The 18,382-nt window shown below is 44.5% G+C and overlaps 1 protein-coding gene across 3 annotated transcripts in view; it reads right to left on the reverse strand.

Annotated features, from left to right (window-relative positions):
- Tgfbrap1 (transforming growth factor beta receptor associated protein 1) overlaps positions 1-18,382 on the reverse strand; it is a 45,083-nt gene that overhangs the window by 5,155 nt on the left and 21,546 nt on the right. For all 3 annotated transcript variants that reach the window (XM_029538975.1, XM_029538974.1, XM_021198205.2), the window contains 6 exons: positions 15,104-15,298; positions 12,048-12,202; positions 7,434-7,516; positions 4,767-5,108; positions 3,983-4,040; positions 1,482-1,625 (listed from right to left, as the gene is read on the reverse strand). In XM_029538975.1, the coding sequence (XP_029394835.1) occupies positions 1,482-1,625; positions 3,983-4,040; positions 4,767-5,108; positions 7,434-7,516; positions 12,048-12,202; positions 15,104-15,298 (977 nt within the window). The remainder of the gene's footprint in view (positions 1-1,481; positions 1,626-3,982; positions 4,041-4,766; positions 5,109-7,433; positions 7,517-12,047; positions 12,203-15,103; positions 15,299-18,382) is intronic.

The following is an 18,382-nucleotide window of genomic DNA, read 5'->3' on the forward strand; positions in this document are numbered from 1 at the left end:
TTGTTGGGTTCCCCTGGACACTGAAATGTGTACTACTGCTTGCTCACATGTGTATGCATATACATACCCTGTGAACCCCAAACATGAGACACATGGCACAGCTTCAGGTCTGGATTGTGTCTCAGCTTTGCTTGACTACATGACCTTGAAAGAGTTTGTTAGCCCCATCTGTGAACTACGCCCTTCAAGAGATGACAGAGGTCAAGTGAAGGGCCACCATGTGACACACATAATAATCTCTGTGTGTTGGCTGTGACTGCTCTGTAATTGGAAAGAATCTAAACCTTTCAATGACACTGCACCTGCACCTTAGGAACATGTGTAGGTGCATTCTGTAGGCATATGCACAGACAGAAAGGACAATGGAGAGGCCAGGAAGCAGGCTTGGCAGGTAAAGGTCCTTCCTGCCAAGCTTGAATATCTGAGTTCAATTCCTGAGATACACATGGTAGAAAGTGAGACCTTAGCTGTCCTCTGACCACCATACAGTGTGGCACATGTATACATATATATACACACAAGTACATGCACAAATACACACAAATAAATGCATAAATGTGATCTTAAAATGTTTCAGTATGGAAGGAATAGGGTCTCTGACCTAGCAGGGAGATGGGGTAGACAGCAGGAACCTGCCCTGCCCTGCCCTGACTCAGGGTCTGATCTTGTCTCTGCAAAGGAAGCAGGAAAATGGATCTTCTATGCTTGTTGCCTTAGTCTCAGTAACTTGTGGAGCCTTTTAAGGTCTCTGTCCTAAGCATGCTGCCTTTGAGTCGTGATCCCTTTGGTGGAGCTGAATATCAGACATCGACATTATGATTCATAACAGTAGCAAAATTACAGTTGTGAAGTAGCCATGAAATAATTTTATAGTTGGGGGTCACCATGACATGAAGAACTGTATGAAAGGGTCACAGCATTAGGAAAGTTGAGAGCTGCTACTGTAGAGCCAAGAGCCAACAGCTGCTTTTTCACTATTGTCCTGTCTCAGCCTCCAAGATGAGCCAGGTCATGTACATGACCCTTGACACCTCCAAGTCCACAGCCTCTTAGAAACAGAAGAGGACAATGGTCTTCCTGATGTGGCCCAGATCTGAGCCACTTCTTGCAAAAGACCAGTCTGTGTAGAGTAAGAACCTGCATGCATCCCAGAGAACAAAAGGCAGACTTCTGTTCCCTGACAGGTGCAGAGGGAACTGTAAGAGTGCTTTCTGAACACCAGGGGCCTGCGAAGGTGAGGCTGCTCGCATTTCTACAGGAGGCCTCTGCAGGGAGAAGCTTCTGCAGAAACCTCAGCAGCAGCAGCAGCAGCAGCAGCAGGCTATGCTCCGTGCTTATGCTCAAAGGAAGGCATTAAAAAGGGGACAGAGTAAACAGGAAGAGGACGAATGTAGCTTTTTGCCCCTCCACCTAAAGTTGAGGGGAGCTTTGGTGTCTTTCTATTAGCCATTCCTAAGAGAATGCATTTATGAAACACAAACCTCCTCACTTTTCTGCAACAGCCAGTCAGCATGGGTCCACACCAGCTCTTGGTCTAGGCAGTAGGTAAGAAAATCGACGATGTACTCATACAGGTCTGAGCGTGTGGAGTCCTGGATGTCCCCATTCACAATGTTCACCCACAACTGAGAAGAAACAAAACAACAACAACAAATGAGAGCTACAACATTATGTATTGTGTAGAATTCACTGAGAAAATGTTTGTTTTCTTACTTGGTCTCTCAATATTTTCAAAACACACAGGATGAAACATCCCTCACATGAAAATTTATAATCTGAGCATTCACAAGCATGCTGACAGTGCGACCTGGATTTCAGACTGGGTAGCTGATTGGGGTAACTCTAGTTTCCCACGCATTACTTCAAAATCTGAAAAACTCAAAAATCTAAGACAATTCAGATCCTAAGCATTTTGAATAAAGAATGATATAGTAAAGAAAGCTATAAATTCTAAACTCTGTTATAATATTTTTGAGAAATAAATCAGAAAACCCAAATGTGCCAAAATCTAATTTTTCAAAATTTGAGATGATTCTAGATATGGAAAATTCCATACCATCAAACTTGATTTTTAGCACAGACTTATAAAAATTATTTTCATGCTATTTGTTCAAGACACAAGTGAAATTTAGTTTGCACTTGGGTCTTATATTCAAGACATTTCCTTATGTACATGTAAATAATTCAAAATCTAAAATAATCTGCAATATGGTGGTAATGCCCCAACTAAAGCTGCTTAGAATGCTCAGTGCATTCTTGTTTTCTTCAGAACTGAATTCACCAGTTAAATAATTGAATCAAAGGTCCATTGAAAAGTGTTGATTTTTTTTTAATGGAATTTTCACCTCTTCTGAAGATGTGCTCCATATGATTCACGTATGCAAATCTTTCTCCATAGCTGTGCTAATAGTATTCCAACATACATGCAGTAATTCTAAAGAAGCCACTATTACGTCTTAAGGAAATAAACGCCACGTCTACCATATATATCCAAGTCTGCCCTTGGCCTTGCGGCATGTGTTGGTGGAAACATTTTCCTGTTTTCTTCATTCTGAAATTATGCTCTTGTGATGCTTTAGCAAAGAGGCTGCAGACTAAACTCAAAAAGGCATGGACAAAGACAGGGAGGGAGCTGATGTTACACAAAAGGCTCACAAGGAAGCTAGCACCTAATGCAATCTGAGAGGCAACAGGGCAGAGAGGAGAGCATCCCCAGGGTGTGAGAAGACACTGCAAAGATCAATGGAAAGCTGTAAGGTGCAGGCCAAGAGACAAGGCTAACAAATCGATGCCACTCAGTTCAGACTCAGCATCCCTGCTGGCCTTCACCTCAGCTCCTCCTTAGGGCAGGAACATGAGCTTGCTCAGCACTGGCTCTGTCCTGGTGCCCTAAGGGAAGCAACTGCCCAGCTCACTAGGAACAGTTGCTGTTACTAACAGCAGAAACTATAACGCAATTGTTACCTGCCACCCTGAGTTTCTAAGGTAATGTCATATGCCTGCTGGCTCAGCAAAAATATCACATCCAAGCTAATTCAAGCAAATTTTGTAAAATTAGAGAAAAGCAGTGGATATTAGCACTTAAGAAGGGTGGTGGGAGTTGGGGGCAGAGAGATGCTAGACACAGGTTACTAAAATACAGTTAGAGAAATAATCCCTAGTATTCTGTGGCTCACTGGGGTGAATAAAAGCACTAAACAGACGAGCTCTATGTTCCCCAGTACAGAGAGACAGTGAACGTCTAAGAAGATGTTAGGATCCTAATGACTGTGACTGAATCATTTGCCAAGAAAGGTATATAGTTATTATGTGACAGTTAATTTTCTAAATATGTATATGCTTATGTGTATGTATGCACCCATGTGTGCATATGCTGTATGTGCATAGTACCCATGAAGGCTAGAAGAGGGGCCAATCCCTAGAGTCAATCTGGAGTTATGAGGCTGGGAGCCACCCAAGACTGATGCAGGAGTGGGCTAGAGTGGAGCAGCAACCGCTCTTAGCTCCATGCCCCCTTTTAGTTCTTTAAAAGGAATCAACCTTGTTTTCATTTCTTCAATTTTCACAAACTCAATCTTGATAATGTTCTTTAAAGAGAACTAAAGAAATCACTTCTTGGCCTTTTTGTAAGAACAAATATTGGGACTTAAAGTCAACACTTCCCAGAGAGTTCACTTTTGAAAACACTATTATTATATCCATTCTCTGCAGAAAAGACCAGATCAGGCAAAGTGGTTTCTATGGATCAATGGGTTTTTAAAAAGTAACACAAAACTGTAGGTTATTGACCCAAAATATGCGTAAACATGGTAGTCTATATGCCTAGGTATATATATGGAGTCTGAGGATAATTTTCAAAAGTTGGTTCTCCTGACACCATGGGTTATGAGGTTCAGAGGCAGGGGATCAAGCTTTGAACAGCTGGTGCTTTTACGTATCAAGTCACTAGCGTCCTGAACTATCAAGTCACTACTCAATTCACCTGAACTGCAGAGGCATCTTGTTTGTTGTAATGATAGAGCAGCCCCAGTGCAAAGTACCTGGAAGAGAAAAGGGTGGAAACGATGAACAAGGACATGGTGTATGGCCTGGGACACACAGCTCACGCTCTGCCCATGGTCTTCCTCAGGAGGTGGCCCTTGGAGAGGTCAGGCCTCCTTAGAGAGATACACCTCAATATATTGAAGTGTTAGTTGGAACCTTCCCTTTTAAATCTCTGGGAACATTTCACAATTTCTTATAGAAATTATAGAGCATCCTGAGACACCACCACCAGGTGTTGGTGTGCACTGGATGTGAAACCAAACAGGCTGAGCAGCCCTAATCTGAAACCTGAAATCTGAAATCTACCAAAACACTGTGACTTAAGGGGGCTTGATCAACGAGGTCAAGAAGGCTCAGCTATTTGCTTAGATGCCATTCACCTTGGCTATGAGTGACTCAACTGCATTATTACTACCAAGTATGGTCTTCCAAGGTGGGTCCTGGTCTGACAACACTAACCAAGCTTACAGGAATTCACATTGTACTTTCCAACATGAAGGAGGAGGACGAGAATGACTCTCTCAGAGGCCCTTTAGATCAGGAGGATATCACCATCTGAGGACTGTTTGCTGCCTATTGCCACAAGGACTTCTTGGTGATCCTGATTTCTCATCGAAACCCAATGCTGGCTGAGTAAGTCTCACAGTGCCTCCTCAAGGGGCCTCATGGGGTGCAAGAGGGCTGGAATGCAAGCCTCACCACGTGGGGCTGAGAACACTCACTTTTTGTGCTTCTCCAGCCAGGCAGCACTGTCTGTCAGCAAGCAGAAATTCTCAGTGACCAAGAGGTCCAGGAGGCTGTCGTGATCAGCCTCTGCATACAGCTTGAGCAGGGCCGTGTCGATGTCTTCCTTGTAGCCATTTGCTACCTCTGTGCTGCGGATTTCATTCAGGTAGCTCATGAGGAAGCGCTTGCACTTGGCCATCTTCTCCTGGTCGCCTTGGGTCAGCTGGTTCAGGTCTGCATACTCATGAAGAGGAGGGTGAGACCGGGTGAAGGAGGAGGAGGTGGGCAACAGGAAGGGGTAGAGAGAGATCAGCTCCCGGACATCCAGCTGGCTGCTTCTGCAATTACAGTGTCAAACTAAATGAAGCAAAAAGAGAGAGAGAGTACACATAGGCACACTAACAATACTGGAGGGCAGTGCCTGTAGGCACATGTTAATGGGTGTGAATGTGGCCAAGCGATCATCCTAATTTGCTAGTACCAATGAAACACTACCAAACATGATTCCAAAAGGAGCAGAGGAGACAAAGGTGAGGAACATGTACAGGTGACTGGTGAGTGCAACATCAAGACACGTGCACTGTGAGGAAAACCCGTGAGCCCTGGGATTCCTCAGGCAAGACAGAACTATGCCAAGAGCAAAGTGGCATCCATGTGAGCCAGGACAAACAGCATTGTCCTGATGCTGAATCCCAAACAGACTGTTCAGTGGTACTTGCCTAAGAGACTTTCTCCCACCTTGGGTCGTGCTATTACTAACATCTAGTAGGTAGAATCTAGGGATGAATGCACTGCTATATGCCAGGCAGCCCTGCCCCAACAAACTCACAATAAAGAGCCAGGAGTGTCGGGGTTAAGACACTGAGGGCTACAGGAGGGTTCCTGAGACAGGGAAGTTCTGCTCACTGTTCACTCCAGGGTGAACCTGTTGAAGGAAGATTCCTCTCTATGCAGTGCTTACTGGTCAGAATAGTCCCCACACTAGATGAGAGAGGTCCCTTCCAAGCTTGTAAGGCTCTTCAGAAGCACAGCCCCCTGGTGCCCTTGGGGTCCTCATTCTAATACTTAGGCCAAGTTTGCTAAATGGCATGAAGACAGACTGAGGCCCTCCAGAAGACACACAGCTTGGGTCCCATACATGAACAACACGTGGGTTTTCTCACAGGTGCCAAGCATGATGAGCTAGGAGTATAGCCTCTGGCACAGTTACAGGGTGGAGTCTGAGGTCAGGGCCCAGCACAGGAACAAGAAGGTCAAAGTCAATCACTGCTGTCTGAGAAGCTCCTTACCCAGACATCAGCTCTCAGTGACTCTGCGACAGGGGAGCAGTCACCAGTGTACTGCTGTGCTGTTGAGAGACTAATACGGAGGCCTAAGAACCTCGTCCTAATGACAGACTGGCCCAGCTTGAGCTCTCTCACCACAGTGGGGGACTTTCCAGGCATGTATTCATGGGTATTCATCTTAGACTGACCACAGTATGTACTAGCAGCACCTATGATGTGAAACTCAAGGGCAATGACACTGTCAGGACAAAACAAGATTTGCTGAGGTATGAATGAGCAAGGGCTCTACTTAAACTGATGACTGCCAGTCTTTCTAGGACCAGACAGTGGCAGCACCTGGACTGGCATAGTTAAAAGTGCTACTGGGAGTCACTCCTCAAGAAATGGCTTCTTCCCTCAGAGACCTGTTCCATACACCCCATTTTTGGACAAAGGAAGACATCAACTCTGCTGTGTATTTCAGCACATCCTTGAGACATAAGCCATCATCCTCAAGGAAAGGCAGAAGAAGCCTAGCAGAGAGCATCCTGCTAAGTTCCCTGGGATGTACAGGGTCGATACAGAGCTTTCCATGTATGTTGTTTGCTAGAAAGCTCTAGACCACAGAATGTTCTAGTGAAGCATTGCTCTTTCAAGTACTTCAAGACGACGATCCTAGCAGGTGCAACCCCATTTCCCCAGAGGATGCTGAGTAGCCATGGTCTCAGGAACACACTGGTGAGAGTAAAGGACAGATACAAGGGCAGTGTGATGAGAAAGGTGTGCTCCCTACATAGATGGGTAAGGAAAACGAAGAGCAAGACAGACTATGAGAATGCAAATGGGCAAGAGAAAAGGAGAGAAGACCACAGAGAAGAGGGGTGACTGTGAGGGCCCACAGGAGAATCAGTCAGAGTGGCAGGAGGCTGTCTTCCGAAAGACAGATTCATTTCCTGAGTGTGCCAACCGGGCATATACCATCTAGAAAGTCTATATATGATTCAAAGTTTTTATAGGTCTTCCCAAAAAGCCCTTGCTTTCTCTACACTCAGCTTCCAGTGAAATCTCTGGAAAGGAGACAGCAAGAATAAATATCCCTCAGAACCCACACATAACAACCCCACTCAGGAACACTACTGTCCTAGCTTGGCAGCCCTGCTATCTCCAAGGACTCTCCTCAAACTGTCAACTCAGGAGTTGGGACAGTGAGCACACTAAGGCTGGTGGTGGAGACCAGGAACTACCTAGATAGATGTGAACTATTTCAAACCGCCCCTAGCATTCCTACTCGAATACACATCTAGCCTTCCCATAATTCTCCCTTAAACTCCACAGACGACAAAGGTTCCCAGGAGGTTCCCACTGAATGATAGTCCTGCTACCAACACTTCAAATTACCTGAAGAGCTCTTTGGCTTCCAGGAACTGGAGTTGTGCAAACTGTATAAAGCCTGCCTGCTGCAGAATCCTCCTGTACATTACCTGCAAGGGAATAAGAATCAATCACCTCCTGAAGACACCTTAAACCATCACCAGAGGGGTAGGCTGCACTGTTATCCACATCCTGACTGACTGCATCCACAGAGATAAGAAGTTACTGGTTAAAAAAAAATACTTAAATCTATGTCGTTATCCCTCAGTAGTGGAAAGGCACTTGTTCCAGGGCCCCAAAGATATCAGCATATGCTCAAGTCCTTTATATAAATTAGCACTGTATCCCTTAGAATCTATGTACATGCTTTAAGTCATGTCTAGATTACCTGTAATACCTAGAAACATGTAAGTCTAATATAAACAGTTCTTATACTACATAATTTATGGAATAATGTCCAAGAAAACAGTCTATATACCTTCATCACAAATGCAATCTTTCTTCTTGTAGTGTTTGAGGTGGAGCCCAGAATCTCATGTATGCAGGGAAGTGCTGTACAGAGCAGGGGAGTTAAATGCACACACACACACACACACACACACACACACACACACACACACACATGAATGTGCACATAAACATATGCACACCTATGTATATGCACTTCCCCCTTCATAGGCTTGATTCCATGAACCCTTAATGCATTGCTTCACCCCTGTGCTCAATCCACCAGGCTTTTGTGACTGCTTCTGCCTGTCGTTGCTCAGATGGAGATCGATGACCTTAGGAGCTCTGGCTTATTCTTCTACTCCTCTGAAAGTGACTTTGCAGGAGTATTTCTCATAGATCCCTCATACACAAGGCTAGTTAAACTTAAGTACTACGTAGATACATGGGCCTCTTAGCAAAGCTGAGGTAGAGTTGTGTGACCTATCTCCTGGAGACACTTGGCTCACATTAATAGCAGACTATCTAAATTTATTGCAGTAAACTGCCACCTTGCCTGTACATGGACCACTGCAATCAGGATTCTTCCATTCCTATAACACCTGACAATAATAACACATACATACACTTGGGCTGAAGAGGTGGCTCAGTGGTTAAGAGCACTGACTTCTCTTCCAGAGATCCTGCTTTCAATTCCCAGCACCCAAATGGCAGCTCACAACTGTCTGTAACTTCAGTTCCAGGGGATCTCACACTCTCACACAGACATACACTCAGGCAGAAAACTAATGCACATAAAATAAGAGTAAATAAATAAGTCATTAGGAAAAATTAAAGATTAGGTGGTAGAGGCACATGCCTTTAATGTCAAAAACCAGGAGGCAGAGGCAGCCAGATTTCCTGGTTCAAAGCCAGACTGATCTACAAAGTGAGTTCCAGGACAACTAGGGCTACATAGAGAAACCCTATCTCAAAAAAAGGACAACACACACAACACACACTTCAGGAGAGTCCGTCCTTTCCTCCCTTCAGTCGCTGTCCATTTCTGAGCTTTGGTAAGGTTTGTCTGAAATGGCTACTGGACACATCTTGTTGCTTGTTCTCACGTATGCCAACATCTTCATCCTGGCACTCTGTCTCCCAACTGAAGATGGTTTTCACTGCTCTTGTTGATACTAATTCTTCTTCTTCTAACCTAGAATGCCAAGAGGTCCTTGAATAAAGGACAGACCCATTACTTACCTAACAATCCGTTTGAAAACTCTCTCCTATTTATTTAAGAATTATTAATCTGAATGACTCCCTGGTCCACATTTTTTGTCACCCACTGGCCCAATTTTAAAGGTGAGAATTTATTTAGAATGTATAAGTTTTTACTTCAAAGTGACTAAAGTAATAAATGGTTGAGTCATGATCTAAAACCAGACCTCATCAACACATTCTATTGTTTTTTTAGAACAATCCTGTTCTCTCAAATAACTTTAAGAGGCTTTTCAGTGGGGTGTGTGTGAGAGAGTGTATGTGAATTCATTTGGGTTGCTGGGCATCAAACAGAAGTCCTTGTGCATGCTAGGCAAGTGTTCTGCTACTGAGCTATGCCCCAGTTCACCACGGGTTTAAGGAGCACTCCAAGCATAGCAGCAGTTCCTTTAGGAGAGTTGATTTTAGCACACTGCTTAAACTGCCTATCTCTCTTCTCTTTGTCTGCCTTTATCTTTCCTCTCTGAAAACTCCCATCTGACCAATGACTGGACTTAGTACGCCACCTTGTAACAATAAGCAGAATGTGGAGCTCTTCTGCCCAATATGCAGTTCTATTTCTGGAAGTAGAAATAATATGAGCCATGCTTGTAGCAGAAGGATTAAAAAGATGCACCAAGTGTTTGAGAATTCTTAGGCATATACAGGCTTGCGACAGAGAAATCAGTGACAGCAGCATCTTCATGAGGCTACCAGACTTGAATGCCACGCTTGTGTCACCTTGTTTTCCCAACACTCCTCTACGCCATCCCCAGAGAGAGGCAGAACCACCACCAACTTCACAAGTCTCCATTAGTCTACACAGTTATCCCCAAATTCATGTTAACAGAATTTGGAGGTGTAGTGTGTGGGATGCAGTTAGGGTTGGATGATGTCATGAAGGCAGGGCCCTAGTACTTGTGTCCCTCTTGTGACAGAAGATGAGACCATGGCCAGCACACTTACTCTCACTGTATGTGATGGCTTGGGGTTGACAAGTATGAGCTGAACACAGTCGTCACGGGGCAACATGAGCTGTGGAAGATGTGTCCAGAAAAGTGGATGGGACCTGTCAATGAAGTACTTCACCTGGGCAACAATGCATCTTTTGAAATTTTGGCATATGTATGGGACTTCACATATATGTGCACACACACACACACACACACACAAACACACACACATGGCTGTTTGCATAGCTCAAGGAAAATAACACCCACATAACAAAGAAAGTTGAATTTACAGCATTACAGGGAGAAGGCAGGGATCAGATGCAAAGGAACAGACCCTCCCCCACAACCCCCCCATACACACACAGGAGGGGCTGGACAGCAAGGGAACTCATATGATTTCATCAGGGACTGGCTATGCCCTCTGCCCTAGTCAAAAAGAGCAGAGATGGAAAAAAAAGCAAAATAAGAAAATGCTGACTAATTTGAGTGCAGCACACATGGTGCATGTAGAAGGCAGGGTAGGCCTTTACCGGTAACTGACAAAATGCCGTGACTACAGACAGCAGGCAGCCCCTCTTCACTCCGCCACAGCCCCCTGCCTGCACTGTGTGGACAAGGCAGGGAGGGAAGGCAGCAGCAGCCACAAGCTTTGTGCCTTTGAGTTTGCTGCCCCCTGCTGAATGCTGATAGGTCAGTGCCACGGCAGCAAGTTAGGAGCAGAACTCTGTTCAGAGGCCTCTTCTTCCAAATTCCCAAACCATGGAGGACACGTGCACTTTTCATTCACTGGCAGAAGCAATTAACTACCCTTTGCTCTATGCGGCAACTTGCAACCAAATATATCTTTTCTGCCACAGCAATCAATCAGAGGTAAAATCTGACTGATTGATTCAAATGATGACAGAAATGTCTACACACCACCATAGTTTACTTGTTTGTTATTGCTTTTGCAGCACTAGGGACTGGACCTAAAACCTCACCAAGCTAGGCCAGGGTGTGTCACGTTTTATTTTGAGACAGGGTTACCCTAAATGCCCAGGTTGGCACTGAACTCTCTCTGTACCTCAAGCAGGCCTTGAACTTGAGGTCCCCCTTACCTCAGGCTTCCAAGTAACTAGCTTTCCAGGCCTAGGCCTGCAGGCTCAGCTAACATGTTTTGGCACTCTCAGATATGTAGTGCCCTTAATGACACATCTGATCAAGAAGGAATGTAATTCATACTGGCTATGTTTACTATATAAATAATATTTAAAGTTAGCATTTCTCCTGTGCACTTGGTGTTTTCTCCTAGCCAGGTACAGTAATCTGTGCCTGTGGTTCCTGTACTTGGAAGACTGAAGTTCTATAAGGGAGTGAAGTGGCTGGGCTCCTGAAATGAGAGGTGCTTTTTTAGTTGCACTGTGTGCAAAGCACTGCCTACAGATGATAGATAAAAACAAACAAACAGACTTTTTTTGCAGGAGGGGGGAGGGGAAGGATGGACGGACAACCTTTTGACGCTGTGACATGGTAACATGAGGTCTAAAATACATTGGATTTATATAAATTGGATTTATAAATGTTCATTTATAGCTATCCTGGATGCAAGTGGCCCCTGCTGTCTACAGAGAGGACATGACATGCGTACAAATTAATTTAACCCTACCTCAAGAAATATATACTCTAAAATCAGAGATCTGTTGGGCTGAATGAACTCTGCCGATTTATAGGAACCATCTTCATAGCTGTTCTGAGGAGGTGACTGATTTCAAATGCAGTCTACTGCACCAAGGGAGGAACTAACAAGCTGACCTTCCCCAGTCAGCTGTGCAATCTTAGTTCAGCTGTTCGGCTGCTCTGTAATTTGCTTCCTTACCTACAGAACGTGAGATGTACTGAAACCATTACAGGACAGGCACAGAAGCGCTGCACTGGGCTTCTGCAGAGTGAGCTCCGGTGCGGGTGGTTAAATCTGAATGCGTGTACTTCCAGGCATGCTTTCTTGTGACCAGCAATTACCAACCTGAAATTTCTCCTTTGGAATGTTCCTCCGGGCTCCTTTTGCCAGGACCAAAGCCTCCTCCACTCTCCGGTTTGCTAACAGATCCTGTATTTGTTTTTCCAGAGGTAATGGAACCAAGATGTAAACTCCTTTACTTGTGGCAACAATTACTCTTCCTGAGGGGAAGAAAAGAAAAACATTAACATTGTTGGAAGAGAAGAGCACTGCCTCCTCAGTACATGACTGCCTTCCTCACACTGGCCCCTTATCTGATCTGCTAATCGCTCCCACCAGCGGTTCCAAGACCATTCCACACAAGATTATGGTATGATGCCTCCCTCGTCTTCCACCCATACTGACAACTGTTGGGAAGGGTGGACTTTAATGTCACATTGCAAAAGGATAAAATGTGCTCTTTATGCCCTTTTCTACATGAAACTGCCCACTGATTTAGAAACCCATGAGGAAACACAAGATGCAGAGTCCAGCGAAGATGCAGAGCCCCATCATGGAGCATGATCAAAACCTCGCTGAAAATCTTTTCCTTCTTAAGTTGATTTGCAGAAACTAAGATTTTAATGCAATGTTCTGGACTATGAGATAGTATTTCACCTTCCCTTCCACCCATGTGCCACCTCGGCTGTTCACTTACTGGTTGCCCTGCCATCCTGCCAGCTGTCCTTGTCTGCCACTGTAGCTCTTGTACCCAAGACTTTACAGCAGCAGTAGTTCTCAACTTGTGGGCCTACCCCTTTGGTTGTTGACCAACCCTTTCGTGGGGTCACCTAAGACCATCAGAAAATGGATACTCACATCACAATTTATAACTAGCAAAATTACAGTTATGAAGTAGCAATGAAAATATGGTGGTGGTCGTGGGGTCACCACAACCTGAGGAGCTGTGTGTTACAGGGTCACAGCATTAGGAAGGTTGAGAACCACTGCCCTATAGAATTCTGTCTGTGAAGGAGTCAGGACTGCAGTCCACACTAGCTCCTTCAACTGAGCTTTCGAACTAAACCCTGATCCCTCTCTAACTCAGCAGTCCCCCTTCACAGGAAGTACTAACTTTCCTCTTCACAGGAAGTACTAACTTTCCTCTTCACAGGAAGTACTAACTTTTTTCTTCTGTCTCCTGTATCCCAATTAAAGTGGTTTCCCTTTTCCGTCAGTATCTGGCCATCTGCTCGAAGCTACTCTTCTAAGGAGCCTCTGCTCCCATGTAAGGTAGGCTACACTGGTCTCCTCCATGTCTGTAAGCCTCGCTAGTTTGAATCACTCAATATTCAAAGTCCTGTAACCTGAGCATGCAGTCAGTCTCCTAAGTCTGCAGCTTCTGAATCTGCAGGATCCACTGCCAGGAATCAAAACTATCGGGGAAAGAGGTGACTGCATCTGACTGACTTTATACATACCATAGTTCTCCAAACAATAAATGAGTAACAACTACTCAAATAGTTTGTGCGTGGCCTTAAGTAATTTAGAGATGATTTAAAACCAACAAGAACTTGTGTGTAGGTTCTAGGCTAATACTAAGCCAAGTCATAAAAGGGACCAAAACATCCTTGAATTTCACTATTCAAGAGAGATAATGCAGCTTGTAGATGAGTATACCAAAGGATGACTAATAGTGCTAGTGCTTAACTGGATCTGACTCACATCATTGTGAGTGCTACATTTCTTACTAAGGTTGAACCAAACAAACAAACAAACAAACAAACATACATACATACATTATATATACCCAACATCTCAGACACCAGGAAGACACTGTTCAAAGAACAAAGGGATCCTTACATGGCAAGAACAAGGTATTACTTAGATTTATAAAATACTCAAAGACATTCTTTGGACAAGTTAGGGACATGAGTATGGGCCAATATGGTGGTAAGAAGTGGCCCCCATAGGCTCATAGGGAGTGGCACTATTAGGAGGTGTGGCCTTGTTGGAGGAAGTGTGCCACGAGGGGTGGGCTGAGGTTTCAGAAGCTCAAGCCAAGGTCTCATTATCCCCTCCTGCTGCCTGCTGATTCATGCAGGACTCTCAGCTCCTTCTCCAGCACCACATCTGCCCGCATGCTGCCCTGCTTTCTGCCATGACAATAATGGACTGAATCTCTGAAACTATAACCCAGCCTCAGTTACATGTTTTTCTTTCTAAAAATTGCTGTGGTCATAGTGTTTCTTTACAGCAATCGAAAGCCTAACTATGGCAGTGGGCTAGCAGATGGTGCTAAAGAACGAACATTCACATTCTCAGCTGTGAATGTTCTTAGATTTGTGTTGGCGCAGGTTAATATTCAGTGATACAATACCCACCATTTACTTACAAACAATGCTGCAAACACACCCAAGCTTTCTATCTGGGCTAAGGGAATGTGTGGTTCATTCTGCCTCTCATTCAATTTCTTTGAACGTTTGAAAATGTTCAGAATGGAAAGGAGAGGAAGTGAAACTGTGTGCATTGCTGGCCACTTACCAACTGTGCCTAACCGCACTGCAGCCTCAATGCCTCCACCTTCCACACACACCAAGGACCCGCCTTTGGGACCTCTTGTTCAGACACACCCTTTTCTCTGCTGAAGGTTCTGCATACACCTGCCTGGTTGATTCCTTCCATTTTTAAGTGGCGCCTCCAGGAAGCCCTCCCTGATCTGTCTGTCCAGCCAAGTCCTAAACCACTGTGGCTCTTTACTGAAAAGCCTATTACACCCTTAACCTTGCTGTCCCTGAAGCACAGACACTGCACTACACTCATTACTTTTTCTTCTTCAAAGATTTATTTATTTTTGTGTGTGAGTGTTTTGTGTGCTTGAACATGCACTTGTGGGGGGGGGAGGGGAAAATACACAGGTGTACACATACAGCTGTGAGCAGCCTGGTACTGGGAATGAAACCTGGGTACCTCTGTAAGAGCAGCAAGGGCACTTAGCCACTAAGCCATCTCTCCAGCCCTGTTACTAAGGTATCTCCTCTAAGCATAGGCCCAGCTCCTAATGGGGCCCCAATAACATTTACTGTAGAAAGATCACAGAAGGTTTGGAATGAAAACGTTAAGATTTCTATTTCAACAGGTACCTTCAAAGTCCTGCAGGATGTGACCCTCCTTAAAGGGCAGGGTCTGTTTCTGCTGCTGATCCAACATGCTGTGAACTGTGATGAATTCGTCATCGAGCGCTAGGACATAGGGGAAGCAAACAGCTGCCCCAATCACATTTTCTGACCAGTGCACAGGGGCACGCTGGGAAATCCCGGCCACGGTGGCAAACATGCCTAGAAAATAAAAGGAAGTGTCTTCTATTAACTATGAGGTATTCTTTGCCATAGAGATGACTGGGTGAAAAGAAACTCCCCTTCAGTTCTCCTACAGGCTTGCATTTTTTAGAAATTTAATTAATTATTTTTTAATTTTTGTATTTATTTATTTCATGTATGTGAGTACACTGCCGCTGTCTTCAGACACACCAGAAGAGTGCATCAGATCCCATTACAGATGGTTGTGAGCCACCATTGGTTGCTGGGAATTGAACTCAGGACCTCTGGAAGAGCACTCAGTGCTCTTAACTGCTGGGCCATCTCTCCAGCCCCAGAGTTGCATTTTTAAAACAATAACAGAATATGCTCAAGTGTAAAGAATCACATATGACTTTATCACCGTGAAGAGAACTACAGAGTGCAAACCATATCTGCTCGTAACTACAAATGATAGTTTAAAATGTTTCCATTGAACTGACACGCTCATTTATAAATGGCATGTTCCCACACAGGAGAGAGGAAGTTACTTAGGAAGCCTGGCATGTTTTCTTCCATGTCCACCACCCCTCCATCTAGGCTTCAGTTCTTTCCTTTTCACACATTTGGTCAACATATTTACTGAGCACCTGCCATGTGCCAGACACTCCACTATGAGAAGCTGGCTGTGCTTCGAGATGAGGTCTGAGCACTGATTATCGGTGTTACCCCTTTGTTTATCACTGAGAATGTGCATGAGCTATAAGAATACATATGCTCTAACACAGAAAAACTGGATTCTTGATTCAAGACAGACTGCCGTGAAGCATCTGTCCATAATAAGCTTGTAGCAGTTATGTACACTGGACATAAGGCACTGCTATTGGGGAACTCTGGGATGAATATTTTTTTGTTTGTTTGTTTTTGTTTTTCGAGACAGGGTTTCTCTGTGTAGCCCTGGCTGTCCTGGAACTCACTCTGTAGACCAGGCTGGCCTTGAACTCAGAACTCCACCTGCCTCTGCCTCCCCAGTGCTGGGATCAAAGGCGTGCGCCACCACGCCCGGCCCAGAGATGAATATGTTGACGCAGAGATGTCAATCCACTTTAACTTTAACTTCTGAAAGCACCACACTGTTGCTCCCAAATGTTTACACAACTCTGAAGCAGCAAAAGCATTAATGGCTTCTGTTGTAATACAGGTGGAAGGGCAGGCGGGTATAAGATGAGAGGCCAAGAGCCCCATTGCTTTGGGTCTTTGCTGGGGTAGCATATACCCTAGCAGAAGCATGAAGCAGGATGCTGCCATTTGCCTCATGAACCAGGAAGCAAACCCACTGAAGTGGGGAGGAGGAACCTAACCTTTGTCAAGACTCACCCTAGGGCTTCTCTCCAGATCCCACCTGCCCGGAACAGGGGTTCTCACCTCGTGGGTTGCAACCCCTTATGGGGTGCTGAATGGCCATTAGGGTGGGCCAAAGACCACTGGAAAACTTTTATGATTCATAAAAGTAGCAAACTTACAGTTATGAAGTGGCAATAAAATTATGGTTGGGGGTCACCACAACATGAGGAACTATATTAAGGGTCACAGCATTAGGAAGGCTGAGAACCACTGTGCTAGGCAGAGATCCACCATTCTCCAGTGGCCACCATAGAGACTTAGATTCTAACACAGGGACCCTCTTGGGGACAGACATCCTGATCATAGCAAATAGTAATATCAAGTATACAAAACAGTGTCAAAAAACACTGAGGCAGTGAAACACAGCTATGAATGAAGACACGGCACTTACCTTCTCACGAGAAGCACACAGTGCAGAGCCCCTGGCTAACGGTTCTGACATAAAGAGGGCAGAAACCAGGTGTCATGAGCCACGGCTTCTGCAGTTTCACTGGAATGAAGGAGCAGAGCCCTGCCAAATGAAGTCAAGCCAAGCTAGGAAAGAACACTAGGAATAGGAGCATGAGCTAGACTATTGCTAAAGTGTCCCAGCTAGCTCTCTTCTTCTGGGCAGGTGATGAAGTCTGTTGCTTTTATACTACCAAAAGAGCCTAAATGTTGTCAGCATACAACCTAAGAGATTTGGAAAGGGCACAAGAACTTTTAAAAACCATTCTTTTTGGCCATGTCCCTTTTAGGTTCAAGCCTATTTGTGATCTAAGCCCACATAACGTGAAGAACAACTGCATTGTTTTCCTTGTCTGAGAAGCACCATCAAGGGGGTTAGTCAAAGTATTATAAAAAAGAATATCTGGTCAACTTGTGTTATGAAAGGTCATGCATGATCTCTTAGGACAAGAGTGGTCACAAGCTACACTCAGAGAGAAAGGCAGAATCAAAAATAGAAGTAGGCATCATGCTGAAATGTGCATTTACAATCTTGATAGTAATTTGTTTGAACTCTTAATTTCTGGAGCCATGTAATGATTCTCTTTGTAGAACCTATATCTGCATATGGTATACATAAGAGACTTTACATATATTCTATTTGCTTATCACTGTATTCACTACAAGCAAAATGACACTTAAGTGGGTTAGTTCATTTACCTATGACACTCATACAGTTGAGACATAGTAAACTTGGGGGGGGGGGAGATGCACCCAATAATCCCTTTAATCTGACACTATGACCAAGAGAGGAACATGGGACTCCAACAGTGTCCTTGTAAAGATGTCATAACCAGAGCATCTAGAGCTACACTAGAGGACAGGTGGAATGAAATGGGAATCCCAGACACAGATACAGTGTTTCAAAAAGTTAGTGTCTATCAAAGGCAGCCACCAAAACCAGCTACAAGAAGGGCTATGCCAATAGTTTGTGGGCATAGTAGGCAGTCATATAAATAAAATAGCAATTGAAATCAATTCTTTACATGGTAAGACAGGAGACCATACAGTTAAACATCAGAAAACACAAATGACTATAACCTGGAAGACAGGGAAGTCTCCTAATTACAACTCAAAATCATAAAGTAAAAACTCAATAAGTCGGCACATTGGATTATACAGGACTTTGTAAGAGGAGATTTCACAAGGCAAAAATTAGAAAGAAATACCTGAAAGGCAGACACATCGGCGTCTCAAGGATAGAAAGGACACCGACAAGGCTGGTGATGATAGAAG

The sequence above is a fragment of the Mus pahari genome, chromosome 5, assembly GCF_900095145.1.
Source record: "Mus pahari chromosome 5, PAHARI_EIJ_v1.1, whole genome shotgun sequence".
Classification (NCBI taxonomy): domain Eukaryota; kingdom Metazoa; phylum Chordata; class Mammalia; order Rodentia; family Muridae; genus Mus; species Mus pahari.